Here is a 19,519-nt window from a genome sequence, read left to right as displayed (position 1 = left end):
GCCATTAACAACATTAGTGGACATATATCATAAAGAGTAAGACATAAAGATAATTGATAAGATTATAGAGAAGTTCAAAGCAAAACAAAATCTAAAGCTGTGACCTACACTAAACCAGACAAGAGAAGGTGATCCTGAAGGAGCTGCAATGATCCACAGCTCAGGAAGAGTATGTTGACAAAATGACTAGGCAATTAGCTGTGCACTCTACGGCTATGAAATTTACGGAGCATTGACAAGAAGTAAGCCATTGTTGCAAGAAAGTCTCTAGAAATCCCTTTGCAGTTTGTGAGAAGCAAGTTTGAAGACACAGCAAATGTGTGAAAGATTCTCTGGGTAAATGAGATCAGAATAAAACTAAAAATACACCCAAACACATGAGCACAGCATCCTGGTATTGAAACGTGGTGGCGACATTATTCTCAGAGGGAGACAGGGAAGCTGATATGCTGGTGGGAGGAGGGATGGACCTAAACACTGGGTAACAAGGCTATCCAGTCTGACTCATTTTTGAAAAGGCAAACAATTTCAGTTTCTAGATTTGATAAATAGATAAAGCTCTTTTCAGATTTTTTATGAAAAGATTTTAAAAAATTATATTTTTGTTGGTCAGTCAATTAAAATCACAGCCAGTAACATTAATGTCTGTGGTAATTAAACAATTGGACATAAAAACGTTTGCAAAAGAATTCTTGAGGTTTTAATACTTTTGGAATGCCCTATTTATCACTTTTTCATGGGTTTTGTAAAGAAAAAATGCAAAGCTCAGCAAATCCTTAGATTCCCTGTCTTCATGTTTCTCCCTGCACTTCTTCCAATCCTGCCCCTCCCATTTCTCTTTGTTCCTGTGGTTTACTCTTTCAATCCAACCAAAGCTGTCCCCCAGTCCTTCCTTCCTGCCTTTATCCTGTTTCCTACTGTAACACGCTGTAACAATATAAAGCGTCAGCTATAAACACTGATCATGACCTCTAAGGTCACCTATTTATTTCTAAAACAACAGTATAGAAAAATACTTCCTCATTGACATGAACAAATCTATTTTTTTTTCACAATAAAAAATACCTTTTGTTTCTCAAGAAATCCTGTTCTTATGAATTGGGCGGACCTTTGTTTTTATCAGTTCAATCTTTCTCTAGATATCAAAGTACATATCAGATTATGTTACCCTTTGTAACCCAGAAAGCTTTAGCTCATTGCTATCTAAGATACATTAAATAAGCCTGGTGTGTCCCCTCATCAATAAAGTAGCTTAGCAAGACAGTTTGTAGTTTGTGCAAATAAAATAGATTCCTTTGAGGTTTATTTCTTATTTCTATTCTTTTTATTTATTTTTATTCCTAATGCACCTTTTCCTCCTTGTTTGCACCTTCTTTAATTACTATGCCAATATGTGACTAGTGAATTTCTCCGCTGTAAGATCAATAAAGCTCATCTAATCTAAGCTAATCTTATTTTGGGAGAGTTTACAAACTTCCTTCTTTTTCAGGATACATGGAAACCATCTTTAAAAGTCAGTTTTCAATTATAGCCACAAATTATTAACTGGATTTAGGTCTTAGATGTGATCCTGGGGATTTGATCTAAACCTCTCTGTGTTGCTCTAGTTCCTATGGTTAGGATTTATCTTCTAGAACCGGAAAGCTTTTCCTAATTATGAATCTTTTGTAAGCTTTATTATTTTTTCTGCCTTATCCATAGCTTCAGCTTTCATTACCTAACAAGTACTGTCTACCAAAGGAAGGCGGGCCTTTAGTAATCGAAAATAAAAATCCAGTTGTAAAACCAGAATATGCAGCCAAGCAGGAAGTCATAGTTCAGAAATGCTCCATCATAAACATGAGTTACTGGAACATATTACTTTCCATGTACTTCCCCTTAATAAGATGAGGGCAAACCTGTCACCTCTGAAATGAAAAACTTCCTTTTGTGAATAAAACAAAAACAAAACAGCAAAGATTTAGAGCACGGGATCTGTCTTAAACATTCAGAGAAAGTATTACCTGCTTTCATAAATACAACTTTTTACATCACATTGATTTTTGGCATTTTACTCCTTCGCATTACAGATATAATTTCCTTCCTTTTCATTGTTTTACTGTCAGAGGGAAATCTAAGCCTTTCTAAACCAAAGTTATGCAAGTCGGCCATAGCATAACAAAAGAAATCAATGCTGAGATAACAACCTGAGAAAGAGAGAGCTGCGTCTAAAAATAGATCTATTACGCAGTGGCGCCCTAAAGTCTTCCTTGTGAGGATGCCGTGCATTTAGCTTTGGATATCAGGGATGAAACCTTCCTGAAATACATAGAATGTCACTAAGTCAATATTTCTTACCTCCTAAACCCATAGATCTAGATGCTGTTGCTGGGCAGTTACCGAAGTCAAACATTGCTGAGCATCTAGATCAGCAGCATTATTTATAGATTAGTAGGCATAAGTATTAACGCTAATGGTAAAGAGTGGTCAAATATCTTAGAAGAAACAAGCATACTGAAATAAGGTGGAAAAGCCAGGCATTTTGATTTGAGTAACAAATCAAAAAGTCAAAATAAAATCTTGCATTTGCTAATATTAGTTTTTTCTTGTCTTAATTAGCACAATAATGAGTCCAGTCAATAATTTCTAAGCCCATTTTGTTAGGACAACTCCTTTTTCTTGTTGCAGATTTCAAAGGGGCAGCACATATGGAGATAAAGTGGTCATTTGGTGATTTCTGCTTGCATGATCCTGGATCCTGTTCCATGTGCTCTTCTCTTCAGTTCACCTTACAAGTTTCCAGCAGGATTTCGGTCTGGTTACTCAGATGATCACAAAAGAAACTTGATTTTGAATCTTGAAACATCTAGCCAATTCTGTTAGACAAAATTATGACCTATTATATATTTGACTTAACATGTGGTATGGTAAATTATTATCCCTTGAGTTATGGATCCTCTTGAAAATATATTTCATTTCATTTATTTCAGTAACTTATTATAAAAGGGTTCTGATAACTAGGTCACTAAACGAAAACAAATTAAGGGAAGAATTTAAAAATCACTAGAATGTTTAAAAATAAAGCTCAGAGAAGAAACAATAATTTTCAAAGGATTAAATCTAAACTAATATAAATATGCACAGACTTGCTTAAAAGAAGGAAAATTAAGTAAAGATCTGAGAACACAGTTTATAAATGCAGAAAATAAACATCCAACTTATTGTGCCTGAATCTCTATTGTTTTTTTTTTTAAAGTGCTCATCATTATCATGCATTTCCTATTTCTTATATTCCTTTATTCAACGTTTGCCTGTATCTGAATGTGTTTCTGCAACTAGGTCAACTCCCAGCCTTACCAACCAGTGTTTGTTCTTCAGGGAGAAAAGCTGCCTGGAGAAGAAACAGGCCCCACCCTGCTCTGTGTCATACACTCTCTACACCACACATTAGCCTCAGGCAGAGGCGGTGTAAGTATATTACACACAACACCGTCTCCATGGCAAGCCGCTGGCTGCAGTCCAGGAGTTAAGTCTTTGCTTATGCACATCACATGTAATGTAGTCCTAAATCATAAAAAATGTTTATCTAAGAGTTTTTCTTAAAATTTTTTCAGTTTAGAATACATAAAATAAGAGCGCTCCCCTTTTCTTTTAATTATCTTAAGTGGATAAAAGATGGATCACACATCAAAATGTGACATGCAGTTTAGGTAAGCTGCAGTGTTTATAACGTGTGGTGAAACATTGTCAAAGAGGTTTCCATGGTTGCAACTCTTTTTTTTTTCTTCTTCATTTTACAACAAAGACTGATTGCTTTTCATGATTGCTTTTGTTGCTGATAACAAGTTTTACTGGCAGAAAATGAACACTTAAAGAGCATGTGTTGTTGTAACATAACACACAAGGTTACTGGTTGTAATATAAGGGAAATAAAGGTTTCCTAGTGGATTTTCTTCTTTAATAAAGCGATGTTTGATTTTAAAGGCTTGTATTTAAAAGAAAATGTAATTGCATTATCTCAAAAACTTGTTGCATTTGGTGAATAATATTAAATTCTCATTGAATGGCAAAATTAACATTTTTAAAACCTAAGCACAGAGGAGAACAACATTCAAGCATGTTTTTTTATAATTAAGTTGGAGCATCTGATCTGTTATTAAATTTTATTAAAAAGATTACATTAGTGGTATGAATACAGAGTTTAATCCTTTAATGTTATGAAACTTTAAGATATTTTGTTGCATACCACCTGAGGTAAACAGACAGGTAACCAGGAGGCTGGTTGGTCGGTAAGCATAAGGGCAAATTGTAATTCTGCTGCAGTTTCAAAGTTCAATTAAACATTTGCTCCTAGCATACCAGATAGGCTAAATAAAAATGAATAAATATGGCTATGCAGGTTTGCACGCTATATAACAAAATTTTGTTTTTTTATAAATCAATATAAGAGTTTGAGTTTTGCAGCAGGCTAAACTCCAATGCAAACCTGAAAATCTTAACTGATGTGTTTTCTTTCAGGAGCGCCTGAATGCAGCAGACTTGTACTCCTTGAACCAAAGCCGTTTTGCTGCCTGGTAACCTTATTTACACCGGCGATAACTCCAAATATGGAGAGCCGATGACGCCATCCCTGTTGCTGTGCGCGTCCTCCGGGGAGGAGCGTGAGAGAAATGAGAGGGGGGAGGAGGGACTGCGGTTGCGCGTCCACGTCATGGCTTTTCCACTGCGCGTTCCCTCGGGGCTGTTTTACTACCGGATGGTACATATAAGGAAGACATGTGCCCGTGCGTGGATTTGTGCGTGGATTTCATGTGTATGTGTCAGAGTGTGACATAGTGCATTATTATGCATGTGAAAGCGGATAGGCTAAAAAGTCCCCAGTAACTGAAAACACCATTTTTTTTTCCTCTCCACGACAATTCTTCGAACTGCTGGTTGGGTTTTCACCAGGATGTAAACACCGAGTCATGCTGCATGTTTTTTTTTTTTTTCCTTTATCATCCTTTATATTAATATATAATTTGTTTTTATAGTAAACAGGAAAAATAATCAGGAAATCCTACTTAAAACATCTAAATAATGGATTATTCACATTATTACTATATTACATAATTCTACTGGAAAACGACCTCATATCTATTTCTTTTCTCATATTATTATTTAATGAATTCATAATTACAGGTGTATCATTAGAGTGAATGAATTATACAAAACATTAATTTTAAGAACCTCACAATGGCCTCATTTAATGTATGCACTATGATAAACTGTGATACAAAATGTTATATTACATGTTATCTATGTGTTTGCAATATATTATATCATATAGTAATGCAAAATCCACGTAATTAGGCAACCATAATCATACAGGCTAATAGTCTACAGGTTTTATTGTTTGCTTCACTGTTTTAAAATGAGTAAATTATTCAATAAGACCTCAGAAGCTATAACCTGCATTATTCTTTTACTGAATGACTGTGGGGAGATCGATGTTACCTCAGGATAGAGCTCGAGGAATTTGGTACCTTTAGAAAAACTCAAATTAATGACAGAGATTAAGCGTGAGAGGAAATAGTCAGACAGAACAGATGGTTGTCTGAGTGTGTGTGTTGGTGTGCGCTTAGGGGTGTTACCACAGCAGGTGTGGGAGGCGCCTGCTTGTCACTTACTGAGGAATGAAGTTCACTTTACGTCATGGAGGAAATAAAACGCCGCCCTACTACACGCGTTCTCACATTTCTCAGAGCACAACAGCTGGTGAACAACAGAAGAAAGAACTGAGAAACAGACTAGAAACTAAAACTTGATTGACTGCGGGTAAAAATAGCTATCCGATCTTTTTGGTAAAAAGGTGCCAAAAAAAGAACCGTGCGCAATTACGCATAGAAGAAACAAAATGACAACAGCGATGGAAGTGAACATGGAAGCCAGGCGGATACTGGCCGTATCCATAAGTAAGCTGTACGCTTCAAGGTCCCAGAGAGGAGGACTGAGACTCCACCGGAGCCTCCTGCTGTCCCTGGTCATGAAGTCTGCCCGGGACATCTACCACTCCTCACGGGAGGAGGACGCGCCGAGCGGAGCGCAGTCAGCCCCGGAGGAGCCGATGGAGACTAGCTCCGGTCCTGAGGTGCCAGAGCCTCAGCCCCTGTCGGAAAGAAACTCCTCAGAAACCGCCTCAGAGGAGTCGGACAACAAGGCGAAAGATTACGACTGTGACACCGTCGACGACAAGGAGAACTTGAGCCCGACGAAGCAGTCCAGGAAACGCCGGGGCAAGGCGTCGGCGGCGCCTGACTTCCTTCCCAACAAGAGGGCGAGGCTGGAGCCCGGGGAAGAGAGGTATTCAGCCCCACTGGGCAGCTGCCGGGTCGGGGCTGGAGAGTCTCTGGCCACTTTGTCTCTAAATCAAGTCATACCTGCCTTCTGAACAGATAAAGGGACAAAATAGTCTCCTGTTGGACTTTTGAAGTGGAGCAATTCTTAACTCCATGTACTAAGCACCGATGAGCTGACCTACATCAGCAGTCCCGGGACAAAGGGATTAATGGTGCCAAGGAACGGGCTTTCAGGCCGAACTGTTCCTGCTGGGGCAGGTAAAGCCCCCAGAAACAAAGAAAGGACAGAGGAAGAGCAGTCAGATGGCTGGAAAGTTGGTTGAAGAACCTGATTAGGGAAGTGGTTGTGTTTCCACTTGTTTCCCTATGACTCATCTTCAGTTCAGTGACTCCAAACAAGTGACAACTGCTGAGTCAGAATGTGTGTTTGTAAATCAGCAGAGTGTTCATCAGAGAGCAGAAGGAGTAAGCAGCTGACCACATGCAGAAACGCACAGATGAAAAATGAGTTTCAGGGAATTTCCTGTCTTCATGACGAGAAATCGGAGAGGAAAAGAGGAAGGAGAGCTGAGGCAGACACATTCAGCTGCTCCTGTGGACTTTGATAAATCAATACTAATGCTGCTGGACTGTCCTACATACTACATTCATATGGTGCTTTAATAAACTGACTATATTGCACTTTAAAAACTTGTTGTCCATTTGGACATTAAATATTTTACTGTGATTCATCTTGTTCATGTCTGACCTGTGAAATGTGGCCTGACATCTCAAACTGTTTGATAATTCTGTTGTGAATTCAACATTGTCAACGTTTGTAATAAAGTTGCTGAAAGAGTAATCATCTGTTGTCGTGATGTTTTTGTTTATATGAAACACTTAGACTAAGGAGATGTAGGATGGGTTCCACATTGTAGGCCACAGCTTCACAGGGTTAATCCTTTATTAAAGGGTGGAGGCTGGTACGACTCAGCATCAGGAATGACTCGGTACTGTTAATCTCCTGCTTACAATAAGACTTCCTCTTGCAAACAGCTTCCCTCGCTGTGCCGTTTCCTTCGGATTAGGATGGAATTCTGAATCACATCCTTCCTTCCTGATATTAGCCCCTCTGGTTTATCACAGGATCCATTAAAGTTATACAATATGGCAGCAGTACAGCTTGTGGACCAAACACCACTGATGGGGGGAAAAAATAGAAAAAAGCAGCAGGTGGTGTTTACAGCTTAAGGCTATCTTCATCATTGACTTCCTGTCTGCTGCCTTGAGTCTACACCCTCAAACCTGTGGTTCTTAATTGTGATGTTGGTCTGGTTGGGCTGGTTATTCAGGTGATCATCATGATTCAACTAGAATACAGAGGGGAAAATAAGCACTTAGGATATATATTCTAACATGGCTAGTGATTTAAACTGGCACAAAGAAAAAACATATTTTGCATAAATTAACTTTGTTCAATTAAACAGAGTGAATAGTGTAAGAGCCTATTGAAATTAAATATTTAGCTGAAAATGTTTATTTTCTTAATTATCTATCTATCTATCTATCTATCTATCTATCTATCTATCTATCTATCTATCTATCTATCTATCTATCTATCTATCTATCTATCAGAATCAGCTGATTAAAATTAATTTTTATTTTGAGAAGCCCATACATTAGCATATGTTGTTTACCTTAATCAGCTGCTTCGTGAACTCATTCATTAATAAAATGTCAGCACGGAATAAATGGTCACTTAAATCCCCAGTCCACAGATTTATCACAGAAAGCCCAATCTTCCTGCTCTATCACTGGCTAAAACATAGAAAAACAAATCCAGAATCTGGGTCAAGCCATTTGTGGGCTTACCCTGTGATGTTTGCTTTTGAAATCTATTGAAATCCCCCTTCAAACTGCAGTTCAGTGGGATTTCAGAACGTAATGGCATTTTCGTTCCGTGAAACAAAGACTCTGAAAGGCTTTAAAATAACAAGATTGGCTTATGGACAAAAATATTGCGACATATGTAAGAAACGAGAGAAAACTCTGAGGAGTGCTCTGAACTGTCATAAACACACACAGTGAATCGCTTTAACAGTCACATTTTTTATCATAGAGTAATTAAAAAGCTAAGAGTCACTGGTATTAGTCAACTTCCTCCTCACATTTGATCATTCTGTGTGGTATGAAACCATTAAACCGAGCAGATTTCTCCTGTTTGAAGTGCTCAGCATTCTGTCATCAGCTTTAGATGAACTTTAATAATGTTGATCAGCTGGATTTGGATCAATCTGACTTAAGTGCTCCAAAGAGATCTGGAGCAGCGGCTGCTCGTCTCACAGCTCCAAATCATTCACAGCCAGGCTACATAGAAGTGGTACACAGTGTTCCACACGACCACGAAAGAAAACAGCATGTCCTTGGACAGTGCAAGGGCTCTATCCAATCACATATTATTAGACACATAGCCTATTTTGAAAAGAGGCCCATTATGGATAAATTCAGAATCTCACTTTGACTTGATGGAATGATTAGTTTATCAAAAGAGGGTTTTGACAGAGCCAGAGGCAAAAGTGTCCCTAAAGCAGAAAGGGTGGTAGGATGGTTTTTTCCTACGCTCCAGGAGAAAACATGTGCTCGTGTTCTCTGTATGTGGGATAACTAGACATCTGTAAGCAATCATACTAAAACAGTTCAATGTTTATGTCTCTCTCCTACAGGATCTGCTGTGTGCAATGCCTGATATGGGTTGATCAATGTATTCCTGCTACTGCTGCAGCTCTAAAAAACAAAAAGCCTTTTATATTTTGCGCTTTGAAAACAATTTAAGGGTTCTTAAACTATTGAATACTCTGGATTCAGAATACCTGCAAATCCAAGCCTAAATATTAAAACAACAGAGAGCCTTAACAGGGCTTTTTTAAATCTCTTGAATATTTTCAAACTTAATGCATCAGAATATTGCCGTGCGAAAACTGTTCCAGAGTTAAAACTGAAACAGGAGGAATCTATAAACTTTCTTGCAAACAGATTTTAGCCTGATGTTTTTTTTTTTGATAGATGCAAGAGGGTTCTGCAAAATTGGTTCTTTCATTAAATACAAGTTTACCAGGATGTCAGAGATGTGTTAAACAAACAAGCTGTACGCAGATGCTGTTAAAAATGTTGATCCCCTCTAAAGAGACAGAGAAGTATAATGAATCAATGACAGAGGAAGCATGACTGTTGACTCTGAAAGCATCATTTAAAAAAAAAATGAGTGTCCCATCTTAATTACATCTCTAGCCTCTTTGTTAAGAATGTGCAGATATAATACACTACTAAAAATGATCTAGAAAAGAAATAAAATCATCTTAAATTAAGTATATTTAGCCTTAATTTGAGCAGCTAAATTAAATTATTTGCCAATAGACCAAATATTTTTACACTTAAAATAAGATAATAAGATAATATGCCCTTGAAATAAGATGGTGCGATTTCTTTTTTCTTATTTTAAATATATATTGTCTTGTTTCACTGGCAAAGGTTTTCACCTCCTCAATTCAAGAACAAAATGCACTTATTTGAAGAAAAACATTACTTACTAAGATTGAATTTTTTTGCGGTGTATAATGTATGAGGGTCTTTAACCCTTAAACTGTGTTTTAAACAAAAATATTTTGAAATTCAAGGCTTTAGTGAAATCCACAATCCTTATTATGATTATCCTTTTATTATATATTCTAATTAATTATAATGTTTCGAACATTGTGAATATAAAGAATGAAAAACACCCCCCCTGTACTGTCGGCTTCAGAAAGGTGATCTTTTTTATAAATTATTGATGAATTTCAGCAGCGACTGAAGAGATGTTTCCAAAAACAGATTTGCTGCCCAGATCCTGGAAAAGAGGGGTCCAGCCATACAAGATGCAGCGTGATTAAGATGCGGAGTGCAGAGGCCAGACAGTCGCAGTGACGTGGAGCTCTGACAGCTCAGAGCTAAAAAAAGAACAGGACCGGAAATGTCACAGGATGCATGCATTGGTCCGCCGCCATGATCATGCCTGTGATGGAGGCAGATAAACAGTGTGACGAACAGAGGAGCTGTGTGCAGATGTGCGTAGGTGCAGACATATTTTATTGCTGTGTTAGATGGCAAATCTTATGCAACAAAGCCTTTGGTGAATAAGCTGGTAAAATGTAAACAAATTAAACATCTTAAAGAGCAGCATATATAAACATGAAGCGTCACTGTTTGAGGTAAACAAACAGGGCTATACTTTCAGACTAGGGGTGCACTGATCGCAGGTTTCTGGCCGATCACTGATTCCTGATCTTTTAAAAAGTATCTTGATTCCTTTAAAAAAAAAAAAAAACGATGCTGTCAGTTGTTATAGGACCACAAATCCCCTTAAATATTTCAATCTTAATCTTACTGAAAGTCATTAATTAGTACCTTTGAAACGATGAAAACTTCTGGAATTTCTCCTCTCAAATATAAATCAAGGTTTAGAGCACTGATTTCCAGACCTTTGCAGAGGTAGATACCGTCTGTGGAAAGATCAGTTTTGCATCTAAGTATCATCTGATCACCAATCTCCCAAAGTTAAGGAAATCTAGGCCGATAAATCAGTCGATAAAAAGACAAATAGAAGTTGGAAAACATTTAATAGGGATTTCTTAAGTGGGTTGTAGATGTGAATACATTGCTGTAGGCAGGATGAAGGCAATGTTCAAGGTTGTTTGTAATTTTCTTAATTTAAGGAAATCATCAAGAGGTTCCAGAGGACTTCTCAGAATAGAGTCAGCATTCTCTTTTGGCTGGTTGAGCTTCGTTAAGTCATTGGCTCGTTAGCCCAACAGATGATGACAAAGACTACACTCTCCACAACAGACCTATATAGGTCATGTGCAAAATATTACTACAGACTCTGAAAAAAATATAGTCCCCTCAGTTTCATTTCCATTCCAGTCAGTCCAGGTAAACACCTATTCAAACCCATTCGCCACCTCCACTTCTTCCATGACGACAATAGCAATGTTTCCATTAAACTGAAATTCGAATCTCACATTACGTCGTTACTCATGGCTGTAGTAAACAGGAAGTATAGGATGCAATCTAGCACTGACCACTGATCAGTCTTGGAGGAGCGTTTTCCAAGCAGGGAAGTTGTTCTTACGTTAACATGTCAGTAATGGCGATGTTGCTTCCAGGTTCTACGGATATAAAAGGAAAATTCAGTAAAATGCAGACATTAGAAACAGCTGATCAGTCACGTCAGTAAAAGTTCACTATATCAGAACTGATTCGAAAAAAAGTGTTTCCATTTCTTTTGTGCACCAACCCCTTTTTACAAAAGCCTAAAATCACCTCAGGTGAGCGTAAAAACTTTTTTTTTGCATATTTTTTGGAGTTTCTTGCAATTTTTCTGTTTCCGTTTAACTTACCTGATGTGACACTTCAAAATGAGAAAAAAAGGATGAATATGCACCTAATAGTGTTTGCTATATTTCTCTTGGAAAGTATAATCATTCCCCTTTTCCTCTACACATTCCAGAGTCCATGATTGTTTTCACACCTTGAAATAAATGGTTTAACCTGCTCCGTTTTTTGTCAATCTCAAAGCACCCAATGACTATTGAGTCTGTATATTTCTGCAGATGGCAGCTGTTTATCTTGCACTAAAAGTCTGAGGTGGAAAGAGTAAACAGGTATCTTTATAGTTAGTCACCAATAAAATCAAGAAGCATTTAAAATTAATCTGCTTGTTACAATGAAACAGAGCAAGGGAACACTATCATGAATTTATAGATTATCGACTTTCTGTATTAATTTGGAATCTTACATATTAAGTTGATCTTAGAATTACATTTGGGGATCAGCGATCTTTAATTCTCAAAAAACAGCTCCAATCTGAAGATTAGACCTTATTTTTTAAGCACATCATTCTAGTCACCTCCCCAGGAACCAGGCAAGATCTCTATAGGTGAGCAGATCCCCTTTAATACCTCAAGTTGACCAATGGGGGATCTCGACACAATTGTTTGAATGTTGGATAAGTAAGGGGTTACAGTCATGTTTGGCAAGGATTGTCTATAAACAAAGCTCAGGCAGGAAGGCTGGGCTTTTAACAGTGAAGGAGGAGAAAAACAAAACACAGACAAACAGACAAAACACATGGTGCTTCCAAACAGAGATTTCCAACACATTTGATCCTGGGATGAGCAACCACTCAGATGCCAGCTGGATGGTAGATTTTATTGTGTTAAAGAGGTGATAGACAAATGTTCTGGGTTTTGAAACTAGATTGATAAAATAGGTCTTAAAAGAGGAAAGTTGATATGTAATTACTCATATATTTTAACTTGATATTTGTACAAGTGCTTTTTAAATCCATGCTGTTATTCACATGTTATTTTATTTTGCAAACTTTTTTTCCATTTTATTTTGACAATTTTTTTAATGGCTGCACATTTCTTTCCTTATTTTTTTATTTGAGTATTTATTTTATCACCTTCTCCACAGTGGCACGGGAAGGGGGGTGCTGCGGGGGCTGCAGCCTCCCTCGTCATAGCATCAGCCCCCCATGGTGGGGGGCTGTGGAGTAACATAATATTGTAGTTGAAAACATGAAATTATTTATGTATTTATTTTTTTAAAGACTGTGTTTGATATGGGATTAAAATGATGGGCTGTGTCTAAGATATAAACTAATGATTCATTATTTTAATATTTCATAAAAAAATAGGCTACTCCCCCGGAAGCTTCCGCCACCTCACATTCATTTAGGCATGGCTAGCAATAGGCAGCAGAAACGTATTTCTGACTATTTCGAGGTAAGAAATGGTTTTAATTCCCCTATACTGCCGCATTTAGCGTTATTTATGTGCCTATTTGTCGTAGTCCTGTGGCTGAAGAAGTCTACGCTAGAATAAGGCTGCATATCACTAAATATTATGTCTGTATTAAGCTATTTAGTGATAAAATATGAAATTAGTTAATTTTTTTTTTGTGTGTTTTTTGTTTCAGATATGAAATCATTCCTCATATCCATAGTCGAATGGACTTTCAAGACGCTCAATGCTCAGTTTAGGATATATTTAGGCCATGTTTTATTCAAGTATTCCTGATCCTGTTGATTTGGAGCTGTTGTTTGATTTGAATGATTAAAAGAGAAGAAATAAAGTTTAAAATGTTCATGCTTTGTTCCGATGCATTTTAAATGGCAGTTTTTGGCGATAAATGTAGGCATACAATATTATGTTAAAAACGTCAGCCACGGCCCTCAACATAATGACGTCATGTGTTTTCCAACCCAGCCATCAGCCCCCCTCGCTTGAAACAGCTTCCAGCGCGCCTGCTTCTCCAGCTCTGCTGGGGGACGCCCGAGGTGCTCCCAGCCCAGCTGAGAGACTTAGTCCCTCCAGTGTGTCCTGGGTCATTCACTGGACATCCTTCCGTTGGGACGTCCCTGGAATACGCCCCAAGGGAGGCTCCCAAGGGTCATTTGAAAAATATGTCCGGGCCACCTCAGCTGACTCCTTTCGATGTGGAGGAGAAGTGGCTCTACTCCAAGGATCACCCAAATGACTGCCCTCCTCTACCCCTCTCCAAGGATGTGCTCAGCCACCCAGTGGAAAAAGCTTATTTCAACGCTTGTGTCCCGGATCACATTCTTTCGGTTGTGATCCAGATTTCCTGACCATAGGTGTGGTTAGGAAAGTGGACCGGTCAGTAAATCAAGAGCTTTGGCTTTTTGTTCAGCTCTCTCTATACCACAAAAGACTAGTGCAGCGTCTTCACCAAAGGTACTTGAACTTCTCCAACTGATGCAGGAACTCTCCTTTAACCTGAAGGTGACAGAATCCCCAAGAGGGAGCCCTGTTCAGCAATTTTGAACCAAATTAGTATGTAAAGTTTTATGTCATGTCAGTCACTTCAAGCATTTGTCATATTGAAATGAGCAAATCTTCACCAGCGCAATTCAATTCAATTTAGTTCATTTATATACCGGTAGCGCCAGTTCACAACAGGTCATCTCAAGGCACTTTACAGAGACAATTCAACCAGATCATACAGCCAGATTGGTTCAAAGTTTTCTCTCTAAAGAAACCAGCTGATTGCATTGACTCATTGACTTGAAAGCAATCCCTCACACCAAGGATGCTTGTAGTGACAGTGAAGAGGAAAAACTCCCTTCTAACTGCACAAATCCAGCAGAACCAGGCCAAGTGTAAGCGGCCATCTGCAGAGGCTGACTGGTGTTTAAGGAGACAGAAGTAGAAAAAGAACAAGAAGCAGATATACAAAAGTCAACTGTTAATCAGCTCAACAGGCGTCACATCCAGGAAACACACAGCCAGGCAGATGAGCTCCGAGCCTGCTCCCATGTCAGAGAATGAAGAGAGCATGTCCAGTCAGTCACAATCAGAGACAAGACTACGTTTCTGTTCAGTTTTCTCAACTTAATAAATACCAACGACAACTTGGGGTTGGAGTTGGTTGGGGGGTTTGAGAATGTTCACTTTCGTTTGGTTTTGATTTTGTATTGCCGTATTGTTTTATTTTGCTTACATAAAAAAGAGGACAAATGTGTATTGGTGATGTTTCAGTTTTCATGTATGATTCCTCAATAAAAAACTGTTTAACACAGAGACAAGACTACACTGAAAAAACGGGCCAAGCTCCAAAATCTATAAACAAAGGTGTTGATGGCAGCAGCACAGCTGACACTTCTGTCCAGGATGGTGTCACAGGCAAACAGAAACACACTGGATGAACCTACCATCATGAGAAAAGGCAGAGAGACCATAACATTAGAGATTGAACTAACAAATAGTGCAGAATGGTAAAATAGAGATAGAGTGAAGAAAAGGGGTCCCTATGTCCTCCAGCAGTCTAAGTCTATAGCAGTACAAGCTGAGAAAATAATATAAGAGGTATAAGAGAGGTAGAGCCATAGTGTGGCCAAGGTAGAGCCAAGTGCAGACATGCATATAATAGTGTAATATCAAATTAAGCATCACTGTTATTGTCTTGATGTTGCATAATTAGAATAGAGCTTTGTACGATGGAGTATTACAGGGTCCTAAGGGCATAAGCTTTTTTTTAAGTAATTTTTTTATAAAAATAAAGTTGTAATATAACTTGAATGAATATGAAAAAGCATTAGAATATTATAGTGAAGTTGTAATAATAACATATTAAATTCTTTTCACAAGACGAAAGCTTTGAAAACTCACTGAAACTGCAACCTGAGCTGTTCTTCCTTTGCAGACATTAAGTTATTGCCATTGGAACGTTTTTTCTCATAATTTTGCCACTTTCTTCTCATACTTCTGTTACCATTGCCAATCTCATAGACCTAATTTAATGGCTAATCTTGTAAAATATTACTTTATGTTTGTTATAAAAAAAAACAATAACGTCTGTAAATATGGCCAGTATTAGAGTAGCAAACATTTTGCTGCAATGCATATGTAGATTGTAAACAATGCATCTCTCTGGGGTGTGCACGCAATGTTAAAAAGTCTTTAGTGCTGGTTTGGCTACAGAACATGTCACATAAACAGAGTGATGCTTGATAAATATTTTCCCTGCATACTCCCATATATTCATTCATACTAAAAGAAAGACAGATGTTTTAGCTTTAAGAGAGTTTTAATCATCTACTTGAATCCAGTTTGAAGCTGTTTTATTTTCATTACAGCATCTGATTAAGAATATTATCCTTTTAAAAAAATAAACAAAGGCCTTTTTTAATTACCATGACTCTCTTTTGATGTTTTGTGAGTAAGAAATAATCCTCAACTGGAATTATGTCATTGACTTTTATTATAAGAGGAAGAGGAAGCTGTTAGCTTCTCCCAGTTTATTTAATTATGCGTGGAAAGTGTGTGAAAAGGCTGTTTATGCATGGTGTGATGTTTTGTTTCAGTTGAAGATGAAATGATTATGAATGTAAATGGTAATGATGGTGACTGTGTGGGAGTGTATGTGATTGTGTGTGGCAGCTGCAGAGATGGCACAGACAGGAAGTGAAGCATTGATGCCGACAGGCTGCTGAATGTGTAGGAGGAGGCTATTTTAGGACTGAGCTGTGGAAGGACAGGGCTCATGAAACATCTGAATGTCTGTGAGTGAGTGTGTGTGTGTGTGTGTGTGTGTGGGGGGGGGGGGTATGTGAGTGTGAATGATTCAGTATGCAGTCTAATGGCTGCAGGTAATGCTTTTAGTGACCTTCAGACTCAGATAATTTTATCTTTTTAGCCAAATCAAATAGAACATGCTTGGGAGTTGTCATGCTCTTAGTGTGGGTAGATTGTATGCTTGAGTGGGTGGGGAATGGACAGGTCAGCAAGAGAAGAGGAGGACAGATGGATTCTGTTATTTGAAAAGAAAAGAGGGACAATGAATAAAAAAAAAATGGGGATAAATGCAAAAGACATAACAGCAAAGTGGGGTTATGTAGAAGGCTGCACTTGTATGTGCAGGTGTGTGGGATTCGACAGTTCTCAACAGTGACGTAGTGCAAAACGCAGACAACGAGGGGGAAGAAAAGGAGGAGGCTGCAGAGAGTCAGATACTCTTAAGATGCACCATTATAGGGGGACTAAATTAACATAATTTTTACATCTTTTTACAAAGATATTTAAATTTACAGATATTACAATTTCTAATATTGGTAGGATAAAACTTGATAAATAAAACAAGAATATAAAAGAAACAAACAAAAAAGTGGATCACATAGATAAACAACTATATAAATAAATTATAACTGTTTTTGACTTCAGAGCAGAAATCACTGATTATGTGTAAAATTACTTTTATTTATTTATTTTTCAAAACAATAATTGTAACAAGAGGAACTATAAGAAGCAAATATTCAGCCAGACGCAAGCTGTGCATTTGAAAACAGTTCTCAATAGAAGTTCATGAATGCAGGCAGGCAGATTGGTAGCTGGTAGGTGGAGACTGAATGTTGCAGGCTTGATTAAGCAGATAAAGGCAGAACCCACTGTTGACAGGATGAACTGGCTGATTTGCAGAAAGAACTGAGGAAGAAAATCAGGGATGGGATGAACAGCTACACGAAGAAGATGGAGAATCAGCTGCAGCAGAGCAAAATTAGAGGGATCTGGAAAAGCCTGAAGACAATCTCAAGCCAAAATCAAAACACAGAGACTTTTGGAGACTTGAAGTGGGTTAACAATCTGAACCAGTTTTTCAACAGGGTTTTGACCAGCCTGTGAAGAATTCATTGGATCCACTGCAGTTTGCCTACCTCCTGGGATTGGGGCAGATGATGCAATCATCTCCCTCCTGCAACAAGCTCTGGCTTACGTAGAGAAACCTGGAAGCACTGTGAGGATCATATTCCTCCAGTGCTTTCAAAACCATCCAGCAAGGACTCCTGAGGGACAAGCTGGGGCTGTCGGGATTGGACCAGCACATGTCCAAGAGGATTCTGGACTTCCTCACTGGCCGCACACAGGGCTTTATCCCAGATAGGTTGGTTTGCAGTCCAAGGTCCTACAGCGAACATTGCTGGCACCGTTCCTCTTCACCCTCTATGCTGCAGACTTTATCAACTCCCCATGCTGCCACCTCCAGAAGTTTTCTGACGATGCTGCTACAGTTGGCCTCATCACAGGTGGGGATGACTCAGAGTACAGACTTTGTGGTCTGGTACCAGCAGAACCACCTTCTGATTAATGCAGGGAAAACCAAGGAGCTAGTGGTGGACTTTCGAAGAAGGAGATCCAACACTATGACACCGGTGAACAGACATTGAGATAGTGGACTCTTATGAGTACCTAGGTGTTCATCTGAATAACAAACTGGACTGGACTCACAACACTGAGGCTCTGTATAAAAAGGATCAGAGCAGACACTTCCTGCTGAGGAGACTGAGGTCTTTTGGAGTGCAGGGGGGGCTCCTAAAGACCTTCCTAAAGACCTTCCCACCATGTGAGAAGAAGTGGAGGTGTATAAATATCTTCATGTTCAGAGCAGTACTCCAGGAAGAGGCTGAAGTCTTTTAGCGTTTGTATCTAAACGCTGCATATCTTCTTTGTCAGAGGTACTTAAGCCCAGTCCTCCAGAGCTACCATCCCGCCACATCCTCTAAAACACTGAACTAAATTACATACTGGGGGAATTCAGCAATATATGTGTTTGCATAAAAAAAAGGCATAATGGTATCTCTCACTGGACTTGGGCATTCCTGTTCTAGGTCCAGTAGGGAGAGTGTGATCTCTTCTGCCATCTTCTGTTAGGGTAACAGCATCAGATGAGATTACAAGCTGATAAAGAAGGTTGGTTCTGCTCTGGGACTCCTCTTTAACCCTAATAAAAGAAAGAGCGTTATGGAAAAAACATTATATTTAAACATATAGAACATAAAATTTCTGTTCATTAGACTGTCTTTGGTCAGATTATCTGGATTCAGTGCAAGACAGACCACTAAGGAAAATAACATATTCAACCACTCACTGAAATAAACCTGGAATTAAAACATTTGACTCCCACTTGGGATCAATAAAGTATTTGTAAAATCATTCATAGCAGTATCAGACCAGGGCTTCATCAGCTGTCAGAGTGGATCCTGGTCTATTTCTCAAAGCGCTGTAGCATATTGTACATCTTAACAAATGTTTGCGTATTTCATTGATTCTTAGTGTTTTGAAAAATTGGTAAATTCTCTGCCAGACATAACAGTACTGTCATGATCTTGGCACTGATGACTGGATTATTGGTTCATTTCTTCCACCTGCTTAGCTCTGCCCAGTTTTCATTTTCACTCATCAGATCCACCTGTTCCAGTTCCTATTTAAAGTGCTTGTTCTCAGCCATCATTGCCATACTATTTGAGCCGTGTGTGAGCGTTCTCTAGTGTACCCAGTGTGTTTCCAAATACCTGATCCTGACTAGATTTTGCCTTTGGACTTCTGAGTTTTTGCTTGCCCCTGTTTTGATCTGTTTTGCCTGAGCTATCCTAGGACTCTTTGGATTCTCCCTGCTTATGACTTTGGATCCGTCTCCTGAACCAGGCGTGGATTTCCCTTTGGTATCGCTTCGGATCTCCGGATACTTCTGCTCTTTCTCATCAACTGGCTTCTGCTTGTTGGTCTGCTCTGCAGCACCTTTGGCTTCAACTCCTGGAACTCTCTGGGTTCCACTCCTTTCTCTGAGCTCAGACTGAACTTAAAAACCCGAGATTCTAGTCACCCTATACC

General features: G+C 38.6%; 1 protein-coding gene across 1 annotated transcript; it reads left to right on the top strand.

Annotated features, from left to right (window-relative positions):
* The first annotated feature begins 5,693 nt into the window (after window positions 1-5,693).
* ier2b (immediate early response 2b) lies at window positions 5,694-7,158 on the top strand. Its single transcript, XM_038290642.1, has one exon. The coding sequence runs from the start codon at window positions 5,876-5,878 to the stop codon at window positions 6,407-6,409; it is 534 nt and encodes a 177-aa protein (XP_038146570.1). The 5' UTR covers window positions 5,694-5,875; the 3' UTR covers window positions 6,410-7,158.
* The last annotated feature ends 12,361 nt before the right edge of the window (window positions 7,159-19,519 follow it).

This window comes from Cyprinodon tularosa, unplaced genomic scaffold (genome assembly GCF_016077235.1).
Source record: "Cyprinodon tularosa strain WSP-4 unplaced genomic scaffold, ASM1607723v1 ctg285, whole genome shotgun sequence".
NCBI classification, from domain to species: Eukaryota; Metazoa; Chordata; class Actinopteri; order Cyprinodontiformes; family Cyprinodontidae; genus Cyprinodon; species Cyprinodon tularosa.
Note: the sequence above shows the minus strand (reverse complement) of the source record. Positions and strands in the feature narration are given on the sequence as shown.

Excerpts from the sequence above, each read along its gene's own strand:
- ier2b (XM_038290642.1), top strand. The coding sequence starts at position 5,876 with ATGACAACAGCGATGGAAGTGAACATGGAAGCCAGGCGGATACTGGCC.